Consider the following 13,202-nt stretch of genomic DNA (forward strand, 5'->3'; position numbering starts at 1 on the left):
ATTCTTAGGTTTATAACCTCTTTTTTTAGCTGGTCATTGACCTAAGTGTTTGCCTTTGATGAAGGCTTCAGGCGCAGCCGCAATAGGAGCAAAATATTAACATGTCTATAACTAAAGCAGCAGAACTTTGAAGATTCTGCAAAAGAGATATGATGTGGAGTAGAAAGGACCATCAAAGTATCAAACCATTTTGATGCTCCAATGTCCACTCGGGCACATCGATGAAATTGGAACCATACAGAAAACAAAAATAAGCAAGATCCTAGATTCCCATGGAATCCATATGGATCCTTTCGCATCATTCACATTTTATCCTGAGGAATATGGATTCGTACAGTTTGTGCACTGTTTATGAAACCTTCTAGAAAAAATCAGCATGATCCTAAGAACTGTTTAAACTTTGTTTTTTTTAATTAATTAAATAAGCAAAACAAGTTATCCATAATGGATCATACCAATAAACAAAGAGGAGTTAATTAAAACAAAATTAACCAACTAGCCTACGGTTTCAAATTCGACTCACTTGAATCACACAGACGATATATATTTGCGATGGGTGAAAAAAAAATTAAAACTATGTAGTTTTAAATTTATACATTAACATTATACCAACAATAAAAATCCAATGTTTTTGACAGGAGGACATGACTGGGTCAGAAATCAAAATTTAAAGATTTCTCCCAATGCTTGATGGAATCATTGATTTAGCCGACACAGCGCTAGCTGTTAGAAAGCATAAGCCAACATAATGCCCAAGTTCCTTGCTTTCATCTGATTGGCCCTATTGAAGACAGCAGTTTCGCGCCATTTTTTGGTATAATCAGAGAATATCCATGGAATTTATTCCCGGGCATCAGGCATCTACTCTCCAATGCAATAGCACAGAGAAGCTTTGAAAGAAAAAAAAATTGAAAGAAATTTTTTCAGGACTCTGAACAACACTTGCCATTGGCCAAGAAATCATAATCTAAAAATGGGTTTAATATCTTTCTTCAAGTTTAAATTTTTAACCCTTTTGAAATATCATCTTTTAAATAGCATTTTCACCTCCAAAATATTAAAAACAAGCTTCAGATTCCAGACCTTGTTGTGGTATATTGTAAACAGTGTCCATGGCGAGCCCAATGACGCCGTCCCATGTTGTTATTGCCTATGATGCGACCAGGGACAGGGGTGAGCCGGAGCTTAAGCTCACCGTCGATAGTCTTCGAATGAGGGGTGACATTTTACATTCAGGAGATACCATCATTTTGCTGGGCGTCTTGCACAGGGTGGTTCACCCCTGTAAGTGTTTGATGAATTGTCTCCATGAACTAGAGTTGTTCTTAATTGGTTTTAAATGTCTAAATTTGTTATGACATTAATATGAGCAAGAAATTCTAAAAGTAAGTGTGCTTGTTGCTGATATTTAGTCTCTTTGCTTTTTTTGCCTTTGTTGGAACAGTGGGATTTCATTCAAAACCATCCCCAGAATTTTTTGGAACAAGCATTCGTGCAGTGGAGGAAGAAGTTACAAAGAAAGTTGATGTGTATGTTAACATGCTTCTTCAAAGTGCCGAAAAGTGTGAAGATGAAGGGGTAATATATTCTCTGAGGTTAAGAATTTCTATTTTAACTGTTTTATGAACTTGTGCTTTCATTATGTTCCTAGATTGGTGGAGTGGTTAACTCTCTCTCAACCAGATGTGTTTAGATCTTTGGCATAGTTTCTTTCCAAAATTGCAAAAAGTTATTTTCATTTTACCTTCTTCATGCTAGAAAATCTTGCAATACGTAAATACGACGACATACCTAACCTAAGAATTTGAGCTAAATGTTGTATCAGAATCTGAAAGGTCGGGCTACCTTAGTAGACATATTCTATTACTTTGCAACATTATAATCAACGTAGGGACTGTAAGGTGTCCATTTTTTTTTGGTCACTTTCTGACTTTACCAAAAAAAGAGAGATAAAGAGAAACTGAATGGTGCTGCTCGAATACTGCTTTTGTTTTTGTGATTATGCAGAGTTTCCACTTTGCCACTGTCCTAAATATATTGCTATATTGTTCACCACACTAGTTTCCTTGATATATTCAGGTCAGCGTTGAAGTCAAAGTTACTGCTGGTTTTCCCATTAAACAGGTTATTTTGCAAGAGATTATGGCCTGCAATGCAGCTTGGGTTGTGCTTGATAGGTAGTCCCTTTTTCTCTATTTGCTTAAGAAAACCATTCCTTCAGAATTCAATTCCTTTCACCCATAAATTTGATTCTCTGCCCTTTAGATTATTAAGGGAATGGTTATTTAAAAAATTAAATTCGAAGACGAGACTAATTTATGATGGATCTTTCAAGTTTAGATCTCTTATCCTGTACTGCAAATGGAAACGGGTTCCGTGTTGTTATAGTCCTGTCATTTTTCCGTGCAATGAAGATCTCTAGAATATGGCCCTGTATATAAATGTCGTCATGCTCTGGCTTTCTGGTACATGGTTGAGAAAGTACTCCAATTTAGTGTTGATGGTCATTGTGCAATATGAATGGGTACTTTCAGATTTTCTGTCAAAGATTAATTGCCTATTAAACTAAGAATCCACTGAGGTGATATTTTTGTTGAATCGAGTAAATAATTGTCGTCCTTGTTGTCAACTCAAAAGTTAAAACTTCAATTGGATCAAAACTGCTCGTTTTGGAGAAGTTTTCTCCCACATTTTTATCTTTTAAATATCCTAAACTTCTTTGGTGCGTAACCTCAGACTCCTTACTTCGTTGCATGTTTCCATCAATAGTCTTCATGACGAATGATATTTATGGATTCTTTAGTCATTAAAGTATATCATGTTTGTACTTTGTTATTTTCTACATATACCTTCCCAGCTTATATTGCCATAATATATATATACACACATATATCTGGAGGACTGAAAACAAATAACAATTCCAATTTGTCAAAGAAAGCCTCCCATTTGTCTTTGTACCATCCAACTTTCGATTTGTTTCTATATCCCCTGTGTGTGTTTATGAGCATGCCTCTGTTAAATTCTCTTTCTGTTTCGAATTAGCTTAAAAAATAACCTGCAAAGTTTAACAGGCACCTTAGACGGGATTTGAGGTTCTACCTTAAGCAGATACCGTGCAAGGTTGCAATAATTCAAGATAGCTTGGCTGTGGAAGTTATGAGACCTCATACAACAGATGATACTGATACTATAGAACACAAATTGTTTTATTCATTATCCAAGCCTGTTCCGAATCCAGGTAATGGAAACAGTGAGCACTCATCCATCGCTTGCAGAAGCTACTCTGTATCCTTTGGTGCACTGGAAAGCTCTGATATGCTTAATACCAACTTGATGACTTCATCTACATTTAAGCTACGAGACTATAGTCCTTTGTTGGATCTAGCGTCTTCCTCTAAGCAAGAAAATTCAGGTCAGAAGCTTGTCATAGTCCTTTATGCATATTATAATGCTTTACAAACTCAAGACATATATTGTCCTTTCTGCTATTAGTTTTTCGTCTCAGCTGCAATATCAATGCATTATGCATAGAATCTGAGCCAGCTTTCCTAGAACTTTACTTAGTGAGTTTCACCATAAGACACAAACCTCCAAAATATCAAATTATCAATTCATATCCTTTTTTTGGCTTCTTTGGATATTAAGTTATAAGTATCTCCAAACTGGAGAACAAAGTTCGTAGGTAGCTTATCAAATAAGTTTTCCTTTAACTTCTCCCTTCTTTTAAATTTACACGTTTTATGAGTTTCCCATCAAAACGGTCAAGAATGATTCCATGTTCCACATGAAGAAAAATAAAATTAGTATTTCATCACTTCTATGACATGGATGCAAATGGTTTCTAGATGGACTCTCTAACCACCTACCATTCAGTTTCAAATCACAAGAAGGTGCTGTGGTGGAATTTTTGCATAATCCACCAGAAGGATGCAAGAAGATATGGCCATGATTCTATTGTAACAAACAAGTGCTGAATGCCTTACATGTTTATCAGAGCTTAAAATAACTCGTTGCATTAAGGTGTTTTCAAGGGAAGATATGATTTTAGCGATGACCAGGGTTATAGATCAATCCAAAAAAATTTGGTACCTTGGCTTCAAATAATGTGTGTGTGTTTGTGTGTATTATTATATGGACTAATATTTTCTGTCTTCCAGGCGCAAAAACCAAAGGAGACAATAAACACTCCATTGTTCCCCAAATCAACCAGAAACAAAATAAAAATGTCTTCCAACACCGATCTTCGGAGGCCCCAATTCTTTGTTCCATCTGCGGAACAAGGACTGAAATGTATATCAAAGATTCTATGACATTCAGCTACTCAGAGATACAGCTAGCAACAAATGATTTTTCAAAGGAAAACTTATTGGGAGAAGGTGGATACGGTCATGTGTATAAAGGTGAGCTCAAGGACGGACAGCAGATTGCAGCAAAGGTGCGGAAAGAAGCAAGTCAACAAGGCTTTACAGAATTTCACTCTGAGGTCTATGTCTTAAGTTTTGCACGCCACAAGAACATAGTCATGCTGTTGGGCTATTGTTGCAAGGAGAATCTAAATATCTTGGTTTATGAATATATTTGCAACAACTCTCTTGAGTGGCACTTATTTGGTAAACAACTGTTAAATCTTTTTTCCCAGTACACTTTTTTTTCCGTCATTGTTAGTTCTAATGCTGATACCATATAAACATGATTAGTGGATCTTCTTTTGTTAATTCTCTGCGGTTATTTTCTTAGATGATAACGCAGCAGTCCTCGAATGGCACCAAAGGCATGCTATCGCCATTGGAACTGCAAAAGGATTGCGTTTCCTGCATGAAGAATGTCGTGGAGGTCCTATAATTCATCGAGACATGCGACCAAGCAATATACTTCTTACACACGATTATGTTCCCATGGTAAATTAATACACAATACTCTTTATGTTTGTCTTTTTATGAGGCCCTTCAAGGAAATGCATAATACTATTTTCTGTTTCAATAAATGATTAATTATTATACTTGAGATTTGGTTGGTGGCGTTAGTTATGCTGATAATTCAGAAATCCTTTGGTAGATTTGTGACAAAATCTAGAGCCACCTGCGAGTAGGACTCGTAGGAATCATTTTGTAAATCTTTCTATCTGCGAATAGTCCTATGCTAATGAGCGGCATGAAACATCTCTTCTCTTCCAATTCTTGACAAGTCTACTTGAGGGAGGATTGATGCATAGAAAAACAGGGGTGGCCCCCTATTTTTGTTTTCCTTGCATGGCTAGGCCTTATTTTGTTTTCCTTCCTCTATTAGGAATTAGTTACGTAGACCCAAATTAGACTACAAGGTTCTAACATTGCGCTCCTTCATTGTTAAATTTCATTTAGAGCTTATTTTGTTTTACACATCATGACTATGTTGTAACTGTGAATTGTGCCCTTTCTAACTCTCAGCTCTGAGTGCCCATTTCCCGATCTTCACCATAACATTTCAATGCAACAATTGATTTGTCAGCATCTAGTAATTTCATTTTATTTTACAACGAAGGATAACCCTGTTTTTCTTTCCTTTTATGCCTTTTGGGCTTCTCCCTTTGGTTGGTTTGGAGTTCAAGCTTTCTTTTTTCTTTGAAAGTTAAAAGGTTTTGGTTGCAAGCTCTGAGTAGTTCCTACAAAAGAAACTGAAGAAAATAAAAACTATTGAAGCTAACGGAATGACTTTCTACACTTAGTTAGGTGATTTTGGCCTAGCCAAATGGAAGATCAGTGATGATCCTGTGCAGACAAGGATACTTGGCACATTAGGGTGAGGACTACTGTAAACTTTTTTCTACATTTGAGTATCACATTCCAGAAAATTGCTCTTGGTAATTTTAAATAAACAAGCGCAAGTAAGCCTCTTGTCCTTGTAGCTACCTTGCTCCAGAGTATGCAGAGAATGGTATTGTTTCTGTACGGACAGATGTATATTCATTTGGCATGGTTCTGTTACAACTAATATCCGGACACAAGATTATTGATTCAAAACGGAAAGAAAAAGACGAATCCCTACGGCAGTGGGTATGTTGGGCTTCAAGATGTGATTTTTTTTATCTTATATTTTCTACTCGCTGGCAAAAAAAGATAGAAGTGCTAATTCTCTGTTCCAATCTGAATAATCTTTGTCTGTTATATGGAAATCGTAGGCAGAACCAATAATCCAGAGGCTAGCACTACATGAACTCATTGATCGTCGTATTGGAGATTCATATGACACATATGAAGTGTACCTTATGGCTAAAGCCGCATACTTATGTGTGCAAAGAAGCCCTGAAATGCGTCCATCAATGGGAGAGGTAATTAAATTTTATCTTTTGGATTTTTATTGCATTGTGCCAACTAAGAAGTTGGAGGAAGATTAACTGAGTTCGCAAGCTTCTCAATTTTGGATGTCCACGCATGCCTTTGTTTAGGCTATCATGCACATTAGGGGCTGATATATATACTCTAACCTAGTATAACAGCAATGTGATTCACATGTGAGGGCCATCACTTGAAATTCTTTGTGGTGAATGTAGTTAGAAATACCAATGCCTAAATGGAGACCCTTGTTTCATCAAAATTTTCTGCCTCTATCCTGCATTTATATATAAATGAACGGTTTTTCACTGCAGGTTGTCCGCATTCTTGAAGGCGAAAATGACCATTTCCACCACCTAGGAGAGCACTTTGTACCTCATTATACAAAGTGAAGGACACAACGACACAGTTTATTTTCTTTCGCAGATGGTATTGCTTTTTCTATTTTTCTATGTACTGTTTACAGCTTCTCATGTACTTTTTGATTCCTGTAAATATACGTTGTAGTCATGGAAGTTTGAAATATGACACTGAACAAATGCCTATGTAAAATTGAACTAATGCTTCACTTTGGTTCTGTCCCCCAGTTTTCCGTACCATTTTGAAGGGAAATGCGACCATTTCTACATCCTAGGATAGCAAATCTATCCGGAAGAAGACAATAAGACAATGGCACACCTTGCTTTCATTTGACAGCTGATGGTTTTGTTTTTTCAGTTTTCCGTGGAAATGGTTGTAGCTTCTCATGTGGTTTTGTCATTCTCCTCTTAAGGGCCAAGTGGTTTTGATTTTTTTTTCTTTCTTGGTTTTGGACAAAGGAGGCATTGTTTATAAGGCTTTGAAAATGTGAACAAATAGTAAAGTATGGCTTCGACAAATAATAAGTTCGTCTTTCTGATGCCTTATCTAAGAATATGATCCTTTTCATCTAAATAATGGCCATGCTGACATCGGTATACTTTCTTCCAAATTTTATCGCAATGTAATATCTAAATTATTATATCCAAGATTGTGTTCTTGTTGCCTTGTAAATCTTAGATATTATTTGTGTTCTTTGTCATTTTACAGTAGCCTCGTTGATCAATTTTTTGCATTTAACACAATCTTCAAAAGTTTGATTAGTTTTAGTAGCTAGAGAACAATTACATATTAAGATGGAGCATTAGCAACGAACTTGTAGCTCAAGTGGTTAAGAGTATTTACTCTTGCACCCAAGGTCCTAAGTGCAATTCCTCCCTCCCTCTCTCCCTCCCTCAACATTGCTTGTATAAAAAAATAAAAAATAAATAAAATTTGTGGCATTACGGTGATCATGGAAAAAGATATGCATTTTTTTCCCCCATCTTTTGGCTAATCACCAAAGCTACAAGGATAAGACTCCGGGGCAAAGTTTAAAATATCGATGATATCAGAAATATCGGTAGTCCAAAAACACGGAAATTTCAATGGAAATATCGGGATATTATCGATATCGATAAAAATTGAATAAAAACCACGGAAATTGTAAGAAAAACTTAGAAGTTTTTATTGAAACTTTGGAGAATGTTTATTTAGTCAATTATCTATTAGTTTATCACAAAAAATTAGAAGGAAATGCATTGCACGATGAATTTAACTTATTTAAGTTGATTATACAGTGAGCTGACAAACACTGTGAGTGTAGAAAATATGTAGTAATTAATGAAAAAAGATTAAAAACACCATAATCATTTATATACAATGATTTACTACAATATTTTACACTTTATACATTGCATGGTAAGATACATGAGTGACTTAATACCTCATAGAGTTCCAATGAGGTTCAAATTTTTCACTATCTTCATTATCTCTATGTGTAGAGTAAGTGTATTGTGAAGAGTAGTCATCAAATGATAAATCCCCAAAATAATTTTGCATGTAATTGTTAACATGCCACCCATATGGATCCAAGATTGGTTGACGTTATAAATAAGCAAAATCATTTGAAGATTGAGTCTCGGATTCTTTCCATGAGCCACTCGATTCCATCCCAAAAGGTCAAAGATTCATTCTCATGTGAAAATTTGATTCTGGCAAAAAGAATTCAAAACAAAACAATATAAATATAAATATTTTAGCATACTATCACAAAAACATAAGTGATATGGTGGTTAAGGTATTGGAGGAGTAAAATGGGATGGGTTCAAATCCCCTTTGTTTTTTTTTTCTCCCTTCTTTTTCCCTTTTTTTTTTCTTCTTTTTCCTTTTTTTTTTCCTTTACATCGATATTTTCGATATTTTAGCTTTATTACACCGATATTTTGACAAAATATTGTTGAAGTGTGAGCGAAATTATCGACATCGATATTTTCCGATATTATTGTCAATATTGTCGATATTTATACGATATGTTCATGGATATATTCCGAAATATCCGTGATTCGAAAAAACTTCGTCGATATTATCAATATTTCAGACTATGCTTCGGGGTTACCATTATATCAATTGATGATAATGAAATGAAGATTGTAGATATCATATCACCATAGTTGCATGCCATGCCACCAAATTTGGAGAATGTGTTGTCGTTTCAAATGGACAACATGCATGGATATGGATGGATGGTGATGTCAGTAAGAGTATTAATGACATGTCCTGTGCTGCGATTGATTTCTAGGTGGACCTCTTCCTCTCCATGGGAAGATTGTCTTCGAAGGTTCATGGCATCATTGATCCTTTCGGATCGACCAGTAATAGTTGTCTAGTTTGGACCAAGCAATAGTCTTCACCACAAACTTTTTGTCGGGAGGTGGAATATATCATTAGGGTTTTGTCACGAGTGTACGTACGGATAATCGTTTGGCGTGTGCCACGAGTGTAGAAGAGGGCCAACTCGAACCCAACGGGTCAAAGTCATTTCGACTAGATAGTTTATCAGGTAGTGCTTGGGCCAACGGCCCGTCTTGTTTGAGCCCAATGTGGACCAACCAGCCAAAGCCAGCTCGTTTTCTATTTAAAAATGTCATTTGTAAGGCTTTCTCCAACCCATTTGGGGCTAAACCCAAATTTTCCCCTTCCAAAAAGTAGCTATTTAGGTTTTGCTCGGACTCAAATCGTTTTTTCTCCCAACCCTCCGGACTCAAATTTTCAGTCCGCAACTTTATTAAATTGTTTCAGAATGGTTTAAGTCTATTTTTTTTATGGATAACTTTTCTTCATTTAATCTTTTTAAATAACTTCATAATTTAATTTTTTGAACAATTTGACCTGAAAAAAATTGAAATTCCACAAATATAATGTTTTTGGTAGATTATTTGAGAAATGAGTGGGTATTTATAGAGTTTGGGGTGAGTTTTGGGGTTGGATCTGATTTAGATTAAGTTAAAATATTATTTTGATTATTTGATTTAAATTTCAGCCGTTAGATCTTTTTTTTTTACCGTTAAAATAGTTTAGATTTAATATATATTGTTGATTTAAGTTAATATTAGAATATATAAAAAAAATAAACAAATAACATCACTACAAGCCAACACTTGGCAGGGCAGAATCTTCAATAACCAGCACATGGGCTGTTGGCAAGCCCCAACGATGAAAGCTTGCACATGGGCTGCTAACGAAGCAGGTGGGCTCCACTAATTTCTTTTAGGTCCAAGCAATACTTGGCCCCTTTATTTTAGGTCTTCCCAAATTTTGGCCCCTTTATTTTCTTGGGTTGGGAGAGATTTTGAGTAATAATTTGGGATTTTTTGGGTTTTGCCTCATGAATTGGAGATGGCCTAAGTATTTATTAGTGACCATCAATTGAATGAACCCATGTCAGCACCTAATTAAGCGAGGGGATGATGTATAGCTTATGTAGCATTATTCCAGCAAGCCATGTCAGCACCTTATTCATAGCAATCTAGTCAGCCATATTAGTTAGTCTAGTTACTGAGTATATGTTAAGAGTTTGTCATAGGTGGTTAGGTTTAGTTAAGTCTGTTTTAGTCAGTGTTTGATAAAAAGGAAAATCACATATTTGGTTTATGTGTGCACGTTGTATAATCCATTGATAATAAGATCTTGAGTGTTTCCGCACGATAAACTCATATATAATATTTACAAAAGAATATATAATTAAAAAAAATTGAGTAAAATCGGATTATTATCAGACTAAATCAACTATTCATAGCTCAGTGGTACGAGCATTTGCCTGTAGTTCAATGGTCTCAGGTTTAAACTCCAATGACACCCCTTTAATTTAGTACATGTAGGTTTAATTTATTTACCGGAAAACATCATACATCACCCGTTGGAAAACAACAAAATATCTTGGGGGAGAGATACTTTAAGTTGCGCCCACATTGCAGATTCCATGCATCATGTTTTGTGTCAAACATATCAAATTGACAATGGTGTGGGGGCAATCATTCAAGATCTAAGCAACTATCCAAAGACAGATTTTAACATCATTGTCTTCAATAGTCAACTCAAATGGCCTCTAGGCTTTATGCACTCAAATTTCAATGCTCATTTTATGGCATGGTCTGAAATTAGCATAAATCCCAACTGGGCACTAGTTGACTTAAAATTGAGTAAAAAAACACTAATAAAAAAAGTAGTGGATTCAAAAGCACCCAAAAAATGGGGAGCAAGAAAAAGGAACTAGCACTTTAGAAGGTGAGAAACAATATGATTAAAGGCGCACTTCAAATTAAAAGAAAAAGAAAGTTAAGGTTGATTCTAACCAAACCCAACCAAAGATGATGGATCTTCTAGGAATAATCTATATGCTTCATTAATTTATATATATTAACGTGAAATTGTGTTCACGAGGCAGAGTCTCACTTGTTGTTATGCTTCCAACAATAATAGAAGGGTAATGATTTCCCCACTCCCTTTTTATCCATTTATACTAAAAAGGAGTGTAAGTGAATAAAATTTGAGTGGGGAAATCACCACTCTAATAGAAAAATATTTTTTGATGACACAGTTTTAATGACATTTCTAAAATACCCGACATTAAATTAAGTTATCTACAACACAATTTAAAAGTAGGGGCTGAGAGATCAAAAAGAATCGGAGGGAGTGGGACCAATGTTGAAGGGGGTTGGGACAAATGCTGAAGGGGGTTATGCTCACATAAATCGTCGCTTCAAATTTAAAGCTTTAGATTTTTTTTTCATCGAAAAGGAACTTCATTAAACAAAAAAGCCCAAAGGCAAGAGAACAAGGCAGCATAAACGAAAGCCAACATAAACAGGCTAAGCAAAAAATTTGCAAGCCAAAATTACAAATAAAATATTCTGCCCCCCAAGACAGGCACAGACTCACGTAGGAGCAGGGAGGCTATCCCTAGAAAGAATCAAAACCAAGGAGGGTGGGGGTGTATTAACCTAGTTGCAAAGGCACAACCTTTTTTTGGCAAGCTTAGCAGCACCAGTAGCGGCACCGTTAGCTTCGTGACGAATCCAATTCCAAGAACAGTTGCGGAACAAATTCTGAAATCGTCTGAGATTGTCCAGGAAAGGATAAATCCTCCAATCTCCTAAAGAACCACTTTTATTTGCACAAGAGAAAAGTTCAAGGCAATCCGTCTCAACAACATTTGGTAGATTCAAAGAGAGGGTAAGAGAAAGCCTAGTCACTGCCGCGAAAGCCTCACATTCAACCGGAGAAGACATGATGCGATTATTAGTAGTAGTGGTAATAAAGAAACCATTATATTCAAGGACCACAACCCCGACTCCTATAGCCAAAGAACCAGAAGACCATGCCCTATTAATGTTGATCTTATGAAATAGAGGAGGAGGCGTGATCATCTATGGCTAACCCTTGAGGTTGCAACTAGGGTTTACGAGGCCCTCGAGGTGGGATTGCCCCTCCATAGATGAAGGAAGTTGAGGTTCCACCCCAAAACCAATTGGCTATGGGGGGGAGTAGCCCAACTCCTTATAAACCTAGGCTAGGTCCCTTAACATTTCAATGTGGGACAAACACTCTCAACAACAGATGATTCACTTGACTTCGAAATCTGAATAACATCAATTTCATTCCCACTTGGAACATCATTTGGACCATCGTCCATAAATTCAATTATGATTGCTTAAATCAAGCTCATTAGGTAAAGAGTTTACCTTATGCACTATAATCTCCTGGGCCCTAGCCCGTTGCCCATGACTTTGGCCTCGTCAACCCTGACCACAACCTCTCGACCAGCCACCGCCCACCTTAGAAGGAACCGATTGAAAACTATGACCCCCATCACTAATCTCGATTTGATGATCAATTATCTGGGTCTCCCTAGTTGTCAAGTCGTCTTTATATGGATCAGCGTAAGCTCTTCTCTTGGTCGATTTAGCTGGTTGGGGAGGCTGAGAGAAATTGAATAGATCTAAAGATGGGGGTAATGTTTGCGTTGGGGCATCTATAGATGAATGTACCTCACATGGGAGGATAAAGGCAAACTCTCCTCAGGGGGGGGGGGGGGGGTCTTCAATGATTGGCTCAATACGCAGGATGAATAAGGAAGCTAAATTGGGCTGAGGAGGGCAGGTCGTCCTAGGTAAGGAAATAATCATGGAAGTCTATTGGGCTTTAATAATCTAATTGAGGGCGGATGAGGGACCATGTGAGTCCTCAAAAAGGCACTTGTTTTGATGGGCCTAGCCCGAGTTAGGGTTCTAACCTTTGTAAGTAAGCACTAAGACCACTGCCTGGTTATAAGCGCCATTGTGTGGAAAATTGGTAGGCAAAGACCTCTCCCTCAATATGGCAGATGTGTTAAAGGGACACTCAGTAGCGAATCGAATTATTTCATAGTAGGTAGAAGCAGTAGGCTAAGTATCAGCTATAGGTTGGGATGTTTACCCATCATATACAAACGTTGTATTGTTAGACGTCGTTTGAAAGTGAGACCTCATTCGTACAGTAACCTTGGCCCCCAAA

At 36.7% G+C, this 13,202-nt stretch overlaps 1 protein-coding gene across 2 annotated transcripts; it reads left to right on the top strand.

Moving 5' to 3' along the window:
• Positions 1–621: 621 nt before the first annotated feature.
• Positions 622–7,329, top strand: LOC110754009 (cysteine-rich receptor-like protein kinase 43). 2 transcript variants are annotated; one of them, XM_021954999.2, is made up of 11 exons: positions 622–1,284; positions 1,445–1,578; positions 2,080–2,177; positions 3,072–3,412; positions 4,158–4,610; positions 4,738–4,898; positions 5,705–5,778; positions 5,885–6,032; positions 6,158–6,307; positions 6,626–6,740; positions 6,899–7,329. In XM_021954999.2, the coding sequence occupies exons 1-10, from the start codon at positions 1,113–1,115 to the stop codon at positions 6,701–6,703; spliced, it is 1,809 nt and encodes a 602-aa protein (XP_021810691.1). In that variant the 5' UTR covers positions 622–1,112; the 3' UTR covers positions 6,704–6,740; positions 6,899–7,329. The 2 variants fall into 2 exon arrangements, with proteins under 2 accessions (XP_021810691.1, XP_088101278.1); XM_088245152.1 differs by lacking the exon at positions 6,899–7,329 and having other exon boundaries at positions 6,626–6,806.
• Positions 7,330–13,202: the final 5,873 nt, after the last annotated feature.

The sequence above is a fragment of the Prunus avium genome, chromosome 8 (assembly GCF_965620075.1).
Source record: "Prunus avium chromosome 8, drPruAviu1.hap1.1, whole genome shotgun sequence".
Classification (NCBI taxonomy): Eukaryota; Viridiplantae; Streptophyta; class Magnoliopsida; order Rosales; family Rosaceae; genus Prunus; species Prunus avium.